The sequence below is a fragment of the Tachyglossus aculeatus genome, chromosome 4 (assembly GCF_015852505.1).
Source record: "Tachyglossus aculeatus isolate mTacAcu1 chromosome 4, mTacAcu1.pri, whole genome shotgun sequence".
Taxonomy (NCBI): Eukaryota; Metazoa; Chordata; class Mammalia; order Monotremata; family Tachyglossidae; genus Tachyglossus; species Tachyglossus aculeatus.
Window position 1 is genome coordinate 39890430 of NC_052069.1, and position 20494 is coordinate 39910923.

At 43.5% G+C, this 20494-nt stretch overlaps 1 protein-coding gene across 1 annotated transcript in view; it reads left to right on the top strand.

The window, feature by feature from the left end:
* Window positions 1–16919, top strand: part of LOC119926894 (calcium-activated chloride channel regulator 1-like) — a 36465-nt gene extending 19546 nt beyond the window's left edge. Inside the window, exons 7-14 of the mRNA XM_038745351.1 lie at window positions 1420–1647; window positions 1735–1912; window positions 2904–3010; window positions 7057–7272; window positions 9078–9339; window positions 10762–10926; window positions 13693–13929; window positions 16415–16919. Of these exons, the coding sequence (XP_038601279.1) occupies window positions 1420–1647; window positions 1735–1912; window positions 2904–3010; window positions 7057–7272; window positions 9078–9339; window positions 10762–10926; window positions 13693–13929; window positions 16415–16698 (1677 nt within the window). The 3' untranslated portion in view covers window positions 16699–16919. The remainder of the gene's footprint in view (window positions 1–1419; window positions 1648–1734; window positions 1913–2903; window positions 3011–7056; window positions 7273–9077; window positions 9340–10761; window positions 10927–13692; window positions 13930–16414) is intronic.
* Window positions 16920–20494: the final 3575 nt, after the last annotated feature.

Genomic DNA, 20494 nt, shown 5'->3' on the forward strand with positions numbered 1-20494 from the left:
AGCACCAAAGACTTAGCTAGAAGTTGAAGCTTACACTGGTGATAAAATGTCATTTTCCGTGACCTCATTTGCTCCCACGGCTTCAACTATCATCTCTACGCTGATGACACCCAGATCTCCATCTCTGCCCCTGCTCTCTCCCCCTCTCTCCAGGCTCGCATCTCCTCCTGCCTTCAGGACATCTCCATCTAGGTGTCTGCCCGCCACCTAAAACTCAACATGTCCAAGACTGAACTCCTTGTCTTCCCTCCCAAACCCTGCCCTCTCCCTGACTTTCCCATCACTGTTGATGGCACTACCATCCTTCCCGTCTCACAAGCCCGCAACCTTGGTGTCATCCTCGACTCCGCTCTCTCATTCACCCCTCACATCCAAGCCGTCACCAAAACCTGCCGGTTTCAGCTCCGCAACATTGCCAAGATCCGCCCTTTCCTCTCCATCCAAACCGCTACCCTGCTCATTCAAGCTCTCATCCTGTCCCGTCTGGACTACTGCATCAGCCTTCTCTCTGATCTCCCATCCTCGTGTCTCTCCCCACTTCAATCCATACTTCATGCTGCTGCCCAGATTGTCTTTGTCCAGAAACGCTCTGGGCATGTTACTCCCCTCCTCAAAAATCTCCGGTGGCTACCAATCAATCTGCGCATCAGGCAGAAACTCCTCACCCTCGGCTTCAAGGCTGTCCATCACCTCACCCCCCCCCCCCCCCACCTCACCTCCCTTCTCTCCTTCTCCAGCCCAGCCCGCACCCTCTGCTCCTCTGCCGCTACTCTCCTCACCGTGCCTCATTCTCACCTGTCCCTCCGTCGACCCCCGGCCCACGTCATCCCCTGGGCCTGGAATGCCCTCCCTCTGCCCATCCGCCAAACTAGCTCTCTTCCTCCCTTCAAGGCCCTACTGAGAGCTCACCTCCTCCAGGAGGCCTTCCCAGTCTGAGCCCCTTCCTTCCTCTCCCCCTCGTCCCCTTGTCCATCCCCCCCTTCTTACCTCCTTCCCTTCCCCACAGCACCTGTATATATGTATATACGTTTGTATATATTTATTACTCTATTTATTTATTTATCTTACTTGTACATTTCTATTTATTTTATTTTGTTAGTATGTTTGGTTTTGTTCTCTGTCTCCCCCTTCTAGACTGTGAGCCCGCTGTTGGGTAGGGACTGTCTCTATGTGTTGCCGACTTGTACTTCCCAAGCGCTTAGTACAGTGCTCTGCACACAGTAAGTGCTCAATAAATATGATTGATTGATTGATTGATTGATTGATTTTCTAACCGGGTTGACCCATTTAATAAGCTCAGGACTTAGGCACTCATACAGGAACACAAAATTATATCTGCCTCAAAGATCACTATGCTGTGCAGTGAGTTTGCATCTTGTAATACATATAGAAGTTTTATTTGTGCTCTCCTTTGCCCAGGATATGGATCGTCTTAATCGAATGAATCAGGCAGCCAAGTTGTTCCTGCTGCAGATTATTGAAAAAGGATCCTCGGTCGGGGTGGTTGTATTTGATAGCACAGCTGTTATCCAAAGTGCTCTAATTCAAATCGTAAGTGAGGATGACCGAAATCAGCTGATCACAAAGCTACCTGCGGCAGCTGGAGGAGGAACATCAATCTGCAGTGGAGTCCGAGCTGCATTTCGGGTGAAAAGCATTTTCCTTATGCAGCTGGCTATTTGTAATTCTGCAATTCTAAACCCCTAAATTAATGCACTAAATGCATGTCTTCAGGCAATTACACAGAAGTTCCAGACAACCGACGGCTCTGAAATCGTGCTGCTGACAGATGGGGAAGACGCAACTATAAGTTCTTGTTTTGAGGAGGTGAAACAGAGTGGAGCCACAATTCACACTGTTGCTCTGGGAACTTCAGCTGCCAAGGAACTAGAACAACTATCAGTCTTGACAGGTAAACTTGACCTTTGAACCCATCCACATCATCCTATCCAATGTGTTCAACACCTTTCAGAAGAAGGGCTTAATAGAGAAAAATCTTTTAAAGTTCAAAAGAGCCTATAAACTAATGGGAGCTGATCTTCCCACGAGATGAGTGGGCTAGCCGAAAGAGCATGGGCCTGGAAAGTAGTGGATATAAGCTCTTTGAGGGCAGAGAATGAGTTCTGTTAAGCTGTTGTGTTATTCTCTCCCTAGTGACTAGTACAGTGCACTGTTAAGTGCTTAATAAGTACAATTGATTGACTTGGATTCTAATCCCTTATCTGCCATTTGCCTGCCGTGTGACTGTGGTCAAGTCACTTAAGTTTTCAGTGCCTCAGTTTTATCAACTCTAAAGTGGGAATTCAATATCAGTTTTCCCTCCCACTTAGACTGTAAGCCCCATGTGGGACAGGGACTGTGTCCAACATGATTATCTTGCAACTATCCCAACATTTAGTACAATACTTGACACTTAGAAAGCACTTAAATATCATCATCATCATTATCATCTTTATCAAGAGTAGCTGAGGCATGTCAGCAAGCAAAAGTTGGTGGTGGTTACTGACCACCTCTAAGTAGCTTAATAAGGAAAATCAGAAATTTTTATATACAGAATTGAACCTAAGAATAGAGGAGGAGACAAGGCGATGGATAAAGGGGAAAACTTTGTTGGGTATGATAAAGAAAATAGAGGGGATTTAGTAGAAGACAAGTCTGGAAAACATTAACTGCAAAGATTGGATTTATAGTTTTTTGGTTCTTTTTGCTTCAAGATCAAGGATCCCTCTTTCATCTCCTAGTGACCGCTTGTTAAGCTGGTGACAGTGGATGGTTAAGGAAAGGTGGTTGGGAATGGGATCCCCTCCCCACATGGGAGAATATGATATTGGATTTACCATCATATGCTGCACCAAACAGCCAAATTCCAAAAAGTAACTACCACAATATAAATTCCATTTTAGGAGGCACAAACACGGCTCCTTCAGATGCAGCCCAGAACAATGGCCTGATTGATGCTTTCAGTAGACTTTCATCAAGAAGTGGAGATTTCACTCAACAGTCTATCCAGGTTTGAGTTTTAAATAATTACATTCAGTTCTGCTACAGTGTGTATGTTTATTTGCATTTTGGCTAACACACTACAGCAAAATTCCCCTCACTAACACTGCTCCCACAGCTAGTAATTCTTTCCCTCCCCACATTCAAATCCCTCCTAAAATCCCATCCCCTTCAATAAGCTTTTCCAAATTAACTTCCCACCTCATTGAACCACATCATCCCTTCAATCAACATTAGTATTTAAGAATTTATTTCTGCCTTCCTTAGCATTTATTTATACATGTTCCCTCAATTTACTTTGACCACACTACTTAGAAGCAGTGTGGGTCAATGGGAAGTGCACGGGCTTTGGAGTCAGAGGTCATGGGTTCAAATTCTGGCTCGGCCACTTGTCAGCTGTGTGACATTGGGCAAGTCACTTAACTTCTCTGTGCCTCAGTTACCTCATCTGTAAAATGGGGATTAAGACTGTGAGTCCCCCGTGGGACAACCTGATCACCTTGTAACCTCCCCAGTGCTTAGAACAGTGTTTTGCACATAGTAAGTGCTTAACAAATGCCATCATTATTATTATATGTGTTTTGTGTCACCTTTTAGAGTGTTAGATACTGGTAGGCAGTATACATATCATTTAGTTATTTCTGAACTTATCAAGCAAATAGTAGAGTGCACCATACTTTGAGATAACTGAGTTTATTTTACTATATCCTACCTGATTACCTTGTACTTCAGCCCAGTGCTTAGTACAGTTCATGGCACATAATAAGTGTTTAATAAATGTTTTTATTCTTATCATTATTACGTGGCTCAGTGGAAAGAGCCCAGGCATCAGAGGTCATGGGTTTGAATCCCTGCTCCACCACTTGTCATCTGTTTGACCTTGGACAAGCCACTTAACTTCTCTGTGCCTCAGTTACCTCATCTGTAAAATGGGGATTAAAGCTGTAAGCCCATGTGGGACAATCTCATCACCTTGTATTCCCCCAGCGCTTAGAACAGTGCTTTGCACATAGAACTTAACAAATACCATCATTATTGTTATTATTATTATCTTACATGCATGAGAATTAAATACCATGAGCTTTAGTGGGTACTTTAAATAAAAGCTCCAATCCTGCAATTAGAAATTTTCCAATCAGTACAATACTATCTAAACTGGAAAATTAGTAATAAACTGGAGGATACACTACACAAAGCAGACAATGCTAAGGAGTCTCAACTGTGAGCCCACTGTTGGGTAGGGACTGTCTCTATATGTTACCAACTTGTACTTCCTAAGCGCTTAGTACAGTGCTCTGCACACAGTAAGCGCTCAATAAATATGATTGATTGATTGATTGATTTAGTAAACTGACAAGCAGGAACTCTCCCTTTCTTCACATCTACCAGAACCCAGCTCTCTCTATTTTAAAGCCCATCTGAAAACCCCCCTCTTACAGAAGGTAGTCTCGCCTTGTCTTCTCCTCCCAAGATCACACTCTTCCATCTACCACTTCAACACATGTGCACTCACAGCCACCATAGCAACTATTCATACACCAAACCATCTTTCCATTCTCTTTTTCTTTTTATCAGTTATACACTCTGTGACCTTCTCCCCTGTCTGCAAGCTCCTTGAGGGCAGTGACGGTGTCTTGCTTCTATTGTGCTCTACCAAGCGTTAAGTATAGCACCCTACATACTGACTGTACTTATGCTCTGTGCTGCTCTGTCACTGCTAGTGCACAGGAGAGAAATCAGACCTCATAATTTGAAACAGCAGCGAAGCAGACATGGCAGCTGGCATGCCCAACTAATTATCTGGAACACCACTGATGCCAGTCCCTCTCCCTCCCCCTGGATTTAAGAAACTTTTCAGAAGTACAAGGACAATCTCTGTTAGTAAGCGAATGTCGAGAGTGCCAGATTCAGTGGAACGAATCCCAAAGTGATGATGATGATGGTATTTAAAGCACTGTGCTAAAGTCTGGGGTAGATACAAGATAATCAGATCAGGCACAATCCCATGTTGGCCTGAAATCTAAGATGGAGGAAGAGCCGGTATTTTATCCCCATCTTACGGATGAGGTAACCGAGGCACAGAGTGGCTATGTGATTGGCCCCAGGTCTCAGAGCAGACAAGTAGTGGAATCAGAATAAAAATCCAGGCTTCCTGACTTCCAGTCCTGCGCTCTTTCCACTGGGCCACAATGCTTCTCATTTCTATAGCAGCCTTTGATTCAAAAATGACCTAGCTTATGGTGTAAATCCTATCAATGAGATTGAGTGTATCTGAAAAAGCTTCTGTGGGGCCAACAATCCATTTGAACTGGGTTGCTAAAGATTGGCCTTTTCTAAGGTGATGTGTTTGTCATTAGTAGCATCTGTCCCTGCGTGATATCCTGATTGCCTGAAGTCTTGACTTATTCATTCAATCAATCATATTTATTGAGCATTTACTGTGTGCAGAGCACTGTACTAAGCACTTGGGAAGTACAAGTTGGCAGCCTATAGAGATGGTCCTTACCCAACAATGAGCTCACAGTCTAGAAGGGGGAGACAGACAACAAAACAAAACATATAGACAGGTGTCAAAATCGTCAGAACAAATAGAATTAAAGCTGTATGCACATCATTAACAAAATAAATAGAATAGTAAATATGTACAAGTAAAATAGAGTAATAAATCTGTACAAATATGTACAAGTGCTGTGGGGAGGGGAAGGAGGTAGGGCGGGGGGGATGGGGAGGTGGAGAGGAAAAAGGGGGCTCAGTCTAGGAAGGCCTCCTGGAGGAGGGGAGCTCTCAGTAGGGCTCTGAAGGGAGGAAGAGAGCTAGCTTGGTGGATGTGTGGAGGGAGGGCATTATGGGCCAGGGGAAGGTTATGTAGAGCAGCCTTATCCTTGATTGCCTCTCTGCTGGTCTGTCTGTTGCTGTCTCTTCTCTACAGTCTGCTGTTACTCCACAGTGCCCAAAGCTACAGTTCGCTCTGCCCTTAAATCCTATGTTCAATCTGCATCTGTGCCACTGAGTTCATCTACCTGCAGATAGTTGGGAATCCTGCTATCATCCATACTCCACCCAGCCCCTGCCCACGAAATGGGACTGTGAAGTGCATTGCCCCAATGCTAGAGATCTTGTCATGCCACTGGAATAAGGAGGAGTTTCTCTCCTCCACAGTTACAGGCCTGTTATTTTGTGGGAATGGGAGATTCAGGATGAATGACAGCTTACTTTCATTGTCAGCAGAAAACCCAATGGGATTTTCTGCCCAGACCAGAAATATCCTATAGAGCACACATTTCACCCTGACTTTCCATCCCTCTCTTCTCTTCCTGTATGGCTAACTTTCCGTTTCTCAGTGGGAAGAGCACATGCTTGGGAGTCAGAGGTCATGAGTTCAAATCCCAGCTCTGCCAACTGTCAGCTGTGTGACCTTGGGCAAGTCATTTAACTTCTCTGTTCCTGTTACCTCATCTTTAAAATGGGGATTAAGACTGTGAGCCCCACGTGGGGCAACCTGATCACCTTGTATCCTCCCCAGCACTTAGAACAGTACATTTGTTAACATAGTAAGCACTTAACAAATGCCATCATCATCAACCCACCAAACTATCTACTTGATTGATCACTGACCCTCTCATTCATTCTCATCTTTAATCGTCTTTCACTCTTGCTGATTAATAAAAAAGAGAATCTGACATCTAATCATTTCTAGATCATGAGCCCCTTGAGAGCAAGGGATTGTGCATAATTCCCTCCTGTGTATTACTTCCCCATGTTTAGTACAGTGCTCTGCACAGGCTAAGCACTTAGTAAATACCACTATTCCTCCTCCTCCACAAATGACATTTCCAACAATCCCATGCCAGTTTTCTGAAAGGATGCTATACAGCATCCTTAATACAGTTCTTGATATGATGCTCTGCACATACTAAGTGCTCAGAAAATAAAATTGGTTGCATAGTGTTTCCCTGAGAACGTGTTCAGCCTTAAACTAGAGATAAAATGCTCTTGGAAGAAAAATGTACATTTGTTATATTTACAGCTGAATATTCTGTTTATTCACACTAACAGCTTGAAAGCACAGGCCTAACCCTGAACCAAAAAGGGTGGATGAATGGCACAGTGATTGTGGACAACTCAGTGGGTAAAGATACCTTCTTCCTGGTCACATGGTCAGCTCAGACCCCCAACATCTTTCTCTGGGACCCCAAAGGACAAGGACATCACGCTTTTACAAAAGATGCAAAATCCAGGATGGCTCATCTCCAGATACCAGGCACAGCTGAGGTGAATGCAACATTCTGTCTTCTGTTCCCTTAACATTTTCAACAAGACGAAATCAAATTTTGTGCATTGGTGTGGATTATCCCTTTCATATTTTGACTGCCAGTACTGGAGAAGCATTGAACTAAAGGGAGAACTGAGCATAGTGGCCATGTAGCGGGTTCACTGACTCATTGCAACATGCAGGAAATCTCAGTATTGGAAGAATAACACATCATCAGGGAAAGGTGTGTAGCTGCATTGAACAGAGGTTAGACATCATCAGGGTAATTGAGTCCACTGCAACTGATTCTAGGATGCCAAACTTTGGCCCTGCCTGGAAGATGAGGCTCTGGCAAGGACTTAAAATCCTTATTAAAATTATACCTCCCCTGTGAGGACTTCTCAACCAAGCTCTCATGATCCCTCCTCCCTCTCCCTTCTGTGGCCTAGTAGGAAGCAGAATGCCTAGTGGATAGGACATAGGCCTAGGAGTCAAAATGAAAAGCATTTTAATCCTGCTTCCACCACTTGTCAGCTTGTGATGTTGGGCAAGTCATTTTACTTCTCTGTGCTTCAGTTACCTCATCTGTAAAATGGGGATGAAGATTGTGAGCCCCACTTGGGACAGGGGCTGGGTCCAACCTAATTAGTTCATATCTAATAACAATAATAATAATAATTGTGGTATTTGTTAAGCGCTTACTATGTGCCAGGCACTGTACTAAGTGCTGGAGTGAGTACAAGTAAATAGGGTTAGACACAGGTCCTGTCTCTTGTGGTGCTCACAGTCTCAATCCCCATTTTACAGATGAAGTAACTGAGGCACAGGGAAATGAAGTGACTTGCCCAAGGTCACACAGCAAATAAGTGGCAGAGCCAGTATTAGAACCCATGAATTTCTAACTCCCAGTCCCATGCTCTATCCATTATGCCACAGTGCTTGACACCCAGTAAGCGCTTAAAAGAACACCATTATTATTATGTACTTGGACCTATACCTTTTACGCACTCATTTACTCCACCCTTAGCTTCACAAAACTAATGTATATATCCATAATTTATTTTAATGTTTGTCTCCCCATCTAGACTGTAAACTACTTGTAGGCAGGGATGTGGTGTTCTCTCCCATGTCGTTAATACAACACTCTTCACAAACTCAGTTCACAATAAATACCCTTGATTGACTGATTGATTAGTTAAAGTTTCACATCTCATTTTCCACAAAGAGGCTTCATTAGGAACAACAGCAGTTTCAAACCATGTTTCCTAATAGCAAGAGCTCAGAAAAGTGAATTCCTTGTTCTGGATAAGAAACTTGAAGGAACTTTTGTTCAAAATGCAGCAACAACTGTTTCTGCTCGGCAGATCTCAGAAGAGAAACTCTCCTCTTCTCCATGGTTATACTGTCAGAGAGGAAGGAAATTAATTAATTGATGGCATTTAAGTGCTTACTATGTGCAAAGCACTGTTCTAAGCACTGGGGAGGTTACAAGGTGATCAGGTTGTCCCACATGGGGCTCACAGTCTTCATCCCTGTTTGACAGATGAGGTCACTGAGGCCCAGAAAAGTGAACTGACTTGCCCAAAGTCACATAGCTGACAAGTGGCAGAGCCGGGATTAGAACCCATGACCTCTGACTCCAAAACCCAGGCTCTTTCCACTGAGGCACACTGGAACTGATGATAGGTGGGCTAAACATTGGTTTCATCCCAAGAACCAAACCTGGAAAGGGGAAGTCTTCATCTTAAGATGAATAATGGAGAGAACAGGGAGAGATTTCTAAGGCTTAAAGTTAATTTTTAAAATATTTCCACTGGTATGTTAGGTGGGAACTTGGAAATACAGCATTGAATCACCTGCGCAAATCCTAACCGTGACAGTGACCTCACGGGCAGCCAATCCCAAGGTGCCTCCACTGACAGTGACTCCTCGCATGAATAAGGCCACAAACACCTTCCCCAGTCCGATGGCTGTTTACGCCGAAGTTAGCCAAGAGTTTCTTCCTGTCCTTGGGGCCAAAGTGATCGCTACTATTGAACCCCAGAGTGGAAAACCGATTACCCTGGAACTTCTAGATAATGGTGCAGGTAATTTTGAACTACCGTCTTAATGTTACATTTTTATTTCAAGTCATCTGAATAATCATTTATGTTACCAATTCCTCCTGATAATATGATTCTCAATAGAATAAATTCAACTGGTTTTAAATTTATCTCTGAAAGGAAAAAAATAGGTTCAATTGCGCGACTCTCCTCTCCTTATCCTTCTCTTTCACTTTTCCTTCCCTGACCGGTTGCAAGGTTGGGGAGATCAGGATTGACTCAATTAACAATACTTACTAAGCTCTTACTTTGTGCAGAGTGTTTTCCTTACTGTGTGGGAGAATATAATGAGGGGAGAATGATAATAATAATTTTGGTATTTAAGCACTTACTATGTCTCAGGCACCATGTGCTGGGGTGGATACAAGCAAATGGGGTTGGACACAGTCCCTGTCCCATGTGGAGCTCACAGTATCAATCCCCATTTTACAGATGAGATAACTGCGGCCCAGAGAAGTGAAGTGACTTGCTCATGGTCACACAGCAGACAAGTGGTGGAGCTGAGATTAGAATCCATGACCTTCTGATTCCAGGCCCGTGCTCTATCCACATTGCCCCTGCCCTCAAGGCACTTCCACAGTAACAGGGCAGCAGGGGTTTGTGCAGAAAGGGAGAAGTGGTACCCACCTCTCTCAGGAAGAATAATAATAATAATTTATGGTACTTTTTAAGTGCTTACTGGGGGTTAAATCCTGTTCTATGAGCTGGGGTAGATGCAACTTAATCCGGTTATATACAGTCCCCATCCCAAATGGGGCTCACAGTCTTAATCCCCATTTTACAGATGAGGTAACTGATGTGCAGGGAGTGAAGTGACTTGCCCAAGGTCAGACAGCAGACATGGGGCAGAGAGGAATTAGAACCCAGGTCCTTCTGACTCCCAGCTCCATGCTCTATCACCTAGGCCACGCTACTTCTCAGGAGCAGAACGGCTCCACATCAAGTCTTCGCTGTTTACGTATTTATTAAATACAACCTGGAAGACACTTTATGGAGTTAAATACAGAGGTGCTCTTTCTTGCAACTGCAAATATGCAGTTTGGATTCCTCAGGAATGCTTTTTTTTTTTCCTGTGTCCTTCCTTGTACACTAGTGGAACAGTTTTCACTGGCCCCATGATCCTTCTAGGTGAATCAGCACTCAGTCCACATGATATTTGTTTCATTAGTCAGTCGATCTTATTTATTGATCACTTACTGTCTTCAGAACACTGTACTAACCACTTGGGAGAGTACAATATAACAGACATTTTCGCTGCCCACAGTGAGTTTAAGATCTAGAGGGAAATTGAAGAAAAATTACAAATCATTCCCCAAAATGGTCAGCTCATCCACAAATGAATTCACTAAGGGCTCAGATTCTCCTTTTACTTGGCATTACTTTTCATTCCTACATTTCTATCACTAGGGGCTGATGTGGCTGCCAACGATGGGGTCTACTCAAGATATTTTACCGCTTACAAGGGAAACGGCAGACACAGCTTAAAAGTGCAGGCTCTAGGAGGGAGATACAAGCAGAATTTTAACCCCCAACAGAACGGAGCTATGTACATACCAGGCAGTATAGAAAATGGTAAGTGATGTGCTAAAATCAGAACTCTAAAGGTGTCTAGAGTAAACTACGAGTGAATGGATGATTTTGCCTTAAAACATTTTACTTCAAATGTCATGAATATCTTTGTTGAGAATTATGTTATTTCTGGAGTTATCTAATCCAGAAAAATCGGAGATTGTAAACATGTAAATATTCTTGTATTAATAATAATATTACTGTTGATAAAGACAATAATAAGTATGATAATGGCTTTGCCTTATATGGTACATTTATTTCCAAATTATTCCCTTAAAAATGCCTAATCACTTCATTGGCTCTTCTGTTGTCCAAGAGCAGTATTATTAGTCAGTTCACCCATCAATTGTATTTATTGAGCACTACCTGGGTGCATAGCACTGTAATAAACACTTGGGAGAGTACGCTATAACCATATAACAGATATGTTTCCTACCCATAATGAGTTTAGAGGGGGAGACAGGCATTAATATACACAAATTACAGATATATACATAGGGGTGAATCAAGCTTTGTAGATAAAGTTTCTTGTTCACTGAAGAAAGGATGGATAGAAAACTGATAAGGCTTTGAAGAGAGAGTTTTTTATTATTTATTATAATTTTATTATTATTAGGGAGCCAGCCATATGTCACCAAGATGGAAGAAAAAAATGAGCTTGTACCTATTCCATGAAAATCTTTGCCCCCTTACCCCAAGTTTTGCAGGCCAGTGACTGGCAGATTTGGCATTGAGCTAAATTAATCAACCAAGTGATTATATTTACTGAGCGCTTACTGCTAATAATAAAAATGATAGTATTTGTTAAGTGCTTACTATGTGTCAAGCACTGTTCTAAGCACCGAGGTAAACACAAGCTAATCAGGTTGGTCACAGTCCCTGTCCCTCATGGAGCTCACAGTTTTAATCCCCATTTAACAGATGAAGGAACTGGGGTACAGACAAATTAAATGACTTACCCAAGGTCACATAGCAGACGAGTGGCAGACCCAAGATTAGAACCCAGTTCTTTCTAACTCGCTGGCCCATGCTCTAACCATTAAGCAATGCTGCTCTTCTGCATACTGTGTGCAAAGCACAGTACTAAACACTAGGGAGGGGACAATACCAAAGAGTTCATAGACACATTCCCTGACCACAACAAGCTTACAGTCTAGAGGGGGAGACAGACATTAATATAAATAAATAAATTACAGATATGTACATAAGTGTTGTGGGTCTGGGAGCGGGGATGAATAAAGGGAGCAAGTCAGGGAGGTATAGAAGGGAGTTGGGGATGAGGAAATGAGGGCTTAGTCTGGGAAGGCTTCTTGGAGGAGATGTGCCTTCCATTAGGCTTTGAATCAGGGACAGTAATTGTCGGATATGAACGGGAGGGTGTACCAGGCCAGAGGCAGGATGGGGGTCAGAGGTTAGTGGTGAGATAGACAAGATGGAGGTACTCTGGATAGGTTCATATTAGAGGAAAGAAATGTGTGAGAGCTGGGTTGCAATAGGACAGCAGTAAGGTAAGGTAGAACAGGGCAAGGTGACAGTGCTTTAAAGCCAATGATAAGGAGTTTCTGTTTAATGCAAAGTTAGATTGATAACCACTGGAGGTTTTTGAGGAGTGAGGAAATATGGACTGAATGTTTTTTGTAGAAAAATGATCCAGGCAGCAGAATTAAGTTTGTACTAGAGTGGGGAGGGACAGGAGATACGAAGATCAGAAAAGAGGCTGATACAGGAATCAAGGAGGGATATAAGTGCTTGGATTAATGTGCTAGCAGTTTGGATGGTGAGGAAAGGGTGAATTTTTGTCGATGTGAAGGCTGAACTGACAGGATTCAGTGACTTATTGAATATGTGAGTTGAATGAGAAAGATGAGTTGAGGATAAGGTTACAGGCTTGGGAGACAGTAAGGATGGTGGTGCTGTCTATAATGATGGGAGAATCAGGGGGAGGACAGGGTTTGGGTGGGAAGATAAGGAGTTCTGTTTTTGACATGATATGTTTTAGGTGTTGGAGGGTCATCCAGGTAGAGATGCCTTGAAGACAGGAGGAAATGCGAGACTGCAGAGAGATCAGGGCTGGAGATGCAGATTTGGGAATCATCTGCATAGAGCCATGGGGGCCAATGAATTCTAAAAGGGAGTAGGTGAAGATGGGGAACATAATGGGATCCACAAATGAACCTTGAGGGACTCCCAAGGTAGGAGGTGGCAGGTAGATTTGGAGCCCACAAAACAGAGTGAGAATGAGTGGCCAGAGAGATATGAGGAGAACCAGGAGAGGACAGTAGCAGTGAAGCCAAGGCTGGATAGTGTTTCCAGGGAAAGGGGACAGTCAGCAGTGTCGAAGGAGAGCTGAGAGGTTGAGGAGGACTAGGGTGAAGAAGAGGCCGTTGGGTTTCACAAGAAGGAGATCATTTGTGACCTTTGAGATGGCAGCTCCTGTGGAGTTTCTATCAGATTTCTATAAGATCCTATTTCCATGAATTAGGCACAGGCTGAATAAAGATCCATCTGCAGGGACAGCCTAGTATTCTCTAATTATATCTGGAAGCTCTATCATTAGTCTGGAGCAAACTCTCCTGAAAACACACAAGTAACTTGTTTCAAAGAAATCTTCTTGATATATCTGACGGGCATTTGTGATATTCTCATCTGCCCTCTGGACATCCCCATCTTGACTCGCAGGCTAGACACAGCAGAAAATGGATTCTGGATCTGGAAAGGAGGATTGTACAGCATATCAAAAGTAATTTTGGGTATCTGTGTTTTTTGTAGGTAAACTCAGAATGAACCCACCCAAACCTGAAATCGTTCTTAAAAACGTTCAGTCAAAAGTGGAGAATTTCAGCAGAACAGCCTTGGGAAGTTCATTTGAGATCACAAACGTTCCCTCCGGCACGATACCAGATAAGTTTCCACCATGTAAAATTATAGATCTCACGGCGAAAGTTGAGGAAGATAAAATCCATCTGACTTGGACAGCTCCAGGGGATGACTTTGATGAAGGACAAGGTAAGTTTGAGGTTTCGTTTGGTCTCACCAGGATGCCCAGAATGGATGAAGAAAATTTTTTTGAACAAAAGAACAAAACAATATGCCATAGGTGGGAACCCCTAGGTGAAAGAGCACAGGCTTGGTAGTCAGAGGATCTGGACTTTGCCATGATCAATCGATCATCAGTCAGTGAAATTCACTGAGTGTATATGAAGTGGGAAGGAAATTTGAGGTCAGAGGGAGGAAATGGACAGGTCAGAGGAGAGGCAAATGAAATCGAGGTAGAGTGAATGGGGTGATTTTAGAGCAGATAAAGGTGTGGTCTGGATTGCAGTAAGAAACTAGCTAGATAAGCTAGTAAGGGGAGAGCTAAGTGAATGCCGTAAAACACTCAGTAGAGAGGTCTGCTCACCATAAGTGATTTATTGATTGCCTAAAGTCGATGGTTAGGAGATGGATGTACAGAGATGGATGTCTAACTGTGGGAAGTTCTAGTGGTTGTAGAATTAATGACTTTAAGAAAAATGATCTGGACAGCAGAGTGAAATATGAACTCAAATGGGGAGAGACCGGAGGCAGGGAGGTCTGTGAGGAGGCTGATGGAATAATCAAGGTGGATTGTGATAAGTGCTTAAGTCAGCAGGGTAATAGTTTGGATGGAGAGAAAGGATGGATTCCACAGTTATTCTAGTTAGAATTTGGTTACAAACAATATGTGGGCTGAGTGAGAGAAATGGTGAGGTCAAGGTTATGGGTTTGCATGATGGTGTTGCCTACAGTGGTGGGAGAGTCTGGGGATGGGCAGGGATTGATTGTGAAGATGAAGAATTCTGTTTAAAACATGTTAAGTTGGAGTTGTCAGTTGGACAGCCAAGTAGATATGTCCCAATAGCAGGAGGAAATGCAAGACTGCGGAGAAGGAGACAAGTCAGGGCTGGGGATCATCCTCATAGAGACAATAGTTGAAGCCCTGAGAGCTAAGGAGTTTGCCAAGGGAGTGAATGTAGACAGAAAATAGAAGGTGACCCAGAACTGAACTGCAAGGGACTCCCACAAGTTCCCTTGGGTAACACAATTAATTAATCATATTTATTGAGCACTTACTATATTCAGAGCTCTGTACTAAATTCTTGGGATAGTACAGTTTAATAGAGTTGGCAGAGATGTTCCCCACCCATATGGAGCTTACAGTCTATCAGGTGAGATATAGCATGGCTTGGTGGAAAGAGTACGGGCTTTGGAGTCAGAGGTCATGGGTTCAAATCCCGGCTCCACCAATTGTCAGCTGTTTGACTTTGGGCAACTCACTTCAATTCTCTGTGCCTTAGTTACCTCATCTATAAAATGGGAATTAAGACTGTGAGCCCCCCGTGGGACAACCTGATCACCTTGTAAACTCCCCAGCACTTAGAACAGTAACAGTGCTTTGCACGTAGTAAGCATTTAACAAATGCCATTATTATTATTATTAATTGCACATAGTGCTTAATGAATGTCATTATTATTATTATGTACATTAAAATAAATTACAAATATGTACATAATCGCTTTGGGGCTGAGGGTATGGTGAATATCTTGTGTTAGTGGGTACAGATCCAATTTCAAGGGTGACCCAGAATAGAGTGGGAGTAGGGGGAAATGAGGGTTTAGTCAGGGAAGGCCTCTTGGAGGAGATGAAAGTGGGAAGAGTGATAGTATATCGGATATGAAAGAGAAGTGAGTTCCAGGCTACAGGCAGGATGTGTGTGAGGGGTTGGTGATGAGATAGATGAGATCCAGGTACAGTAATTATGTTGGTAAGGGGAGTTGTTGAAGGAAATCCATAAGGTAAGATAGGAATAATAATAATAATAATAATAATAATGGTATTTGTTAGGCGCTTACTATGTGCCAGGCACTGTACCAAGTGCTGCAGTGGATACAAGCAAATCAGGTTTGATACATTCCATGTCCCACACGGAGCTCATAATAATGATGGTATTTGTTAAGCACTTACTATGTGCAAAGCACTGTTTGAAGCGCTGGAGCACTAAATTCCCATTTTATAGATGAGGTAACTAAGGCAGAGGGAAGTGAAGAAACTTGCCCAAGTCACAGAGCAGACAAGTAGCAGAGCTGGGATTAAAACCCATGGCCTTCTGATGCCCAGACCTGTGGCTCTATCTACTACATCAAATTGCTTCCCAAGGAAGGAGAAAGGTGATTGAGGGTTTTAAAATTAATGGTGAGGAGCAGAAGTGGATGGACAACACTCTGAGGTTCTTGAGGAGTGGGGAAACATGGACTGAATTTTAATTTTTTTTAGAAAACTGATCTGAGCTGCAGAGTGAACTATGGACTGGGATGGAAAGAGACAGGAGACAGGCACTCCAGAGAAATGGCTCATAAAAAACCTACCCATTTTTTTTTCCATAGGGAATGGGTGAGAGGGAGAAAGCTAACAGGAAGCTGAATTTACCTGTCTCAACTCCAGAATATGTTTGCTTGTTTTTCCTCTTTTTAGCTACAGGAAACATCATAAAATTAAGTAACACGGTTCTCGAGCTAAGGGACGAATTTGACAATGCCTTTCAAGTGAACACTACTAGTCTGAAACCTCAGAGTGCCAACACTAAGGAAACCTTTGCGTTTAAACTGGAAAACATCACATTAGAAAGCAACGGCAGCATCTTTATTGCAGTCCAGGCCTTCGATGAAGCCCATCAGAAATCAGAGATATCTAATATTGCACAAGCTGTTGTTCGTACAGCCAACCATCCTTCCACTGGAGCTCAGACCTGCCAATAAACCTGGTCCTGAAAATAAACCCATTCTCATTCACATGGGAAGGCTTTGTCAGTGGTAATTCTCATGATAGCAAGAGCATCACCCTATGTGTTCTGAATAGGTAAAGCCATAGAAGTAGCTGACCTGAAACTGGATTATTTTGAGACAAACACAATGAAAGTTCCTTTTTTGTTCTTATATTTACTGACTTCAGGTTACACATTAGGATAAAATACAGTGTAGGCGGTGAGCATTGAAGGATTCTTAATCCTGTTTCAATAAATACTATCCATCCATTAATGGTTCTCCTTTGTCATTACTCTATGCATTGTTAGTAATTTTTTTTCTGTATTTGTTTCTGAAACACATGCATTTTCATGTGGTTCGTCTTGTCTTATGCCGAGTCGTTTCCAACCCATAGACACACCACAGACACATCTCTTCCAGAATGCCCCGCTCGCCATCTGCAATCATTCTGGTAGTGGATCCATAGATTTTTTCTTGGTAAAATTACAGGAGTGGTTAACCATTGCTACCTTCCCAGCAGTAAACTCAAGTCTCTGCCCTTGGCTCTCTTCTATGCTGCTGCAGCCCAGCATGGGTGAGTTTTGACCTGTAACAGACTGCCTTCCACTTGCTAGCCACTGCCCAAGCTAGGAATGGAATGGGTAGGCCTCTGCTTGACCTTCCCTCCCATAGCTATGTCATGGGTTCTAATCCTGGCTCTGCCCCTTGTCAGCTCTGTGACTTTGGGCAAGTCACTTAACTTCTCTGGGCCTCAGTTCCCTCATCTGTAAAATGGGGATTAAGACTGCGAGCCCCACGTGGGACAACCTGATTACTTAGTATCCTGCCCAGCACTTAGAACAGTGCTTGGCACGTAGTAAGCACTTAACAAATACCATTATTATTATTATTATTATTATTATTGCTGAGGCTGGTAGAGTACTGGAAACTCTCCAAGTACGAACCTCAGAGGGGTTGGTTCAAATAGTTGTAGATATTTGTCCAGAGACAACCATGAAACTATTGAATTGCTGCTAATGGGACTTGAGATACTATTCTTACTGAATCATAAAATTTCAAATTAAGAAAAACTGTAACAACCAGAACAGTAGTCTGGACTAATAATAAATCTAAAGATAACTAAAGTCATATATCAGCTCACAGCCAGAAGTCCTACACACAAGCACACGTTGTCATGAGAAATAGAGGCCTTACAGCGATCACAAAATTCTGCTACCCAGACAGAACATTGTCTAACAATGCACCAATCAACAAAGGAATGAGCAGAATAAAGGAGGACTGAGAGAGTCCTCGTAGTTTGCAAGACAGAGTGTGGTGATTAAAGAAATCAGATTCTGTACCGAAGTGAGAGGAAAAGGTATGGAGAAGCAGCATGTCCTAATGAATAGAGCACCGGCCTAGGAGACAGAAGGAACTGGTTCTAATCCTGGCTCTGCCACTTGTCTGCCCAAGTGAAGGTCTGTGAGACTGTTGTGTCCAATCTCCTAAATGGTTGTGAGACCTCAAGTAATAATAATAATGGCATTTGCTAAGAGCTTACCATGTGCATAGCACTGTTCTAAGTGCTGGGGGAGATACAAGGTGATCAGGTTGTCCCACGTGGGGCTCGCAGTCTTAATCCCCATTTTACAGATGAGGTAACTGAGGCTCAGAGAAGTTAAGTGACTTGCCCAAGGTCACACAGCAGACATGTGGCAGAGCTGGGATTAGAACCCATGACCTCTGGCTCCCAAGCCCATGCTCTTTGCACTGAGCTATGCTGCTTCTCAAATGAATGCAAAAGACTCATCCAGTTTATAAAGCTCGCTGTGGGCAGGGATTGTCTCTATTCCTGCATTTTACTTTCCCAAGTGCTTAATACAGTGCTCTGTGCACAGTAAGCATTCATTAAATGTGATTGAATGAATAAAGTGTTTTCAGCAGCACCATCTACAATTATAATCAACATTAAATGGCAGTACAAGATTACAGACAATGAGGTCTTAAGAAAACAGTTCACCAGCTTGAAGCAATACTAGCAATGCAGCTCCATAGGGCAGGACATAAGAGAATGAATGAGAGAACAATACTTATAAAGGTGCTATTGGGTTACCTGAAAGGGGGAACAGAAGATAGGATTTATTAAGCACATAGAGGTGTAAGACAGTGTGCAAATTGCCTAAAATGCATTTAAATGGGTTTTGGGAATGTCTTAGAGCCCCTTTCTAATAATAACAATAATGGTGGCATTTGTTAAGCACTTACTATGTACCAGGCACAGTACTAAGCACTGGGGTGGATACAAGCAAATCGGGTTGGACACAGTCCCTGTCCCACGTGGGGCTCACAGTCTCAATCCCCATTTTGCAGCCAAGGTAACTGAGGCCCAGAGAACTGAAGTTGCTTGCCCAAGATCACACAGCAGACAAATGGTACAACCGGAATTAGAACCCAAGTCCTCTGACTCTTAGGCCCATACTTTATCCACTAGGCAATGCTGCTTCTTCCTACCCAGTTGAAGGGGTTGATTTACAACTCTGCTAATGAGCAACATCCTCTGATTGGTTCCTGCATACAGGATTTGATTTGTTTGGAACATGTGCAGATCATATGATGCACTCTGATGAAAACGAGGAGTGGGGGATTTCCCTGCAAGCCTTGCATACCCCACAAGCATTACAATGCTGCAACCTGGCTCCTTGGTAGGGATGCGACATGTGACCCCAAGAGCTTCACAATGGTGGGTCCCAGATCCTCAGGTGCTTTGATTAGACACCCTGTAAGACTCACACCCACCACCAGAGCATGGGCCTGGGAGCCAGAAGACCATGGGATCTAATCCCGGCTCTGCCACTTGTCTGCTGTGTGATCTTAGGCAAGTCACTTCACTTCTCTAGACCTCTCTGTAAAAAGGGGATTGAGACTTTGAGCCCCACGTGGGACAGGAACTATGTCCAGCCCAAGTTGCTTGTATCCACCCCAGTGCTTAGTACAGTGCCTGGCACATAGTAAGTGCTTAACAAAAAACATAATTATTATTATTATAGCTGTGTCATGACTCCTCGGGGGATAGGGAGTGTTACCCTTGCCCTCCTAGGCTTGTGCTCTGATATAGAGAGGTGAGCACCTCATGATCCCTAACACAGAACCCAAGAATAGAGACTTTGCTGCCTCAGAGCATTCTCAGGATGCTTCTAATCAATCATTCAATCAATCGTATTTATTGAGCGCTTACTGTGTGCAGAGCACTGTACTAAGCGCATGGGAAGTACAAGTTGGCAAGTTCTAATGCAAAACCCTGCCCAAAAAGCCTTCACTGCCTCTGCGGTTTTTCCCCACTGTTCCTTCCCCTCCCTTACTCCAAACCGTGGTCTGAGTTGAGGTCTGCCACGGTGTGGGGAAGGAGATGCAAGCCACCCAGTTGCCCCGGAGGTCCTAAGTGGTCCACAGTGCAGAGAGGGGGCTCCAACCTCCTGACGCTGCCCTTCCCCTCCTCCCCCCCATCCCTTCTCACCATACACCCACCCCAACACCAAAGATGTCACAGAACGTGACATCTTAGAGAAGCAGCGTGGTTCAGTGGAAAGAGCATGGGCTTTGGAGTCAGAGGTCATGGGCTCAAATCCCAGCTCCACCACCTGTCAGCTGTGTGACTTTGGGCAAGTCACTCCACTTCTCTGGGCCTCAGTTACCTCATCTGTAAAATGGAGACAGTGAGCCCCTCTAGGGACAACCTGATCACCTTGTAACCTCCCCAGCACTTAGAATAGTGCTTTGCACATAGTAAGCACTTAATAAATGTCATTATTAT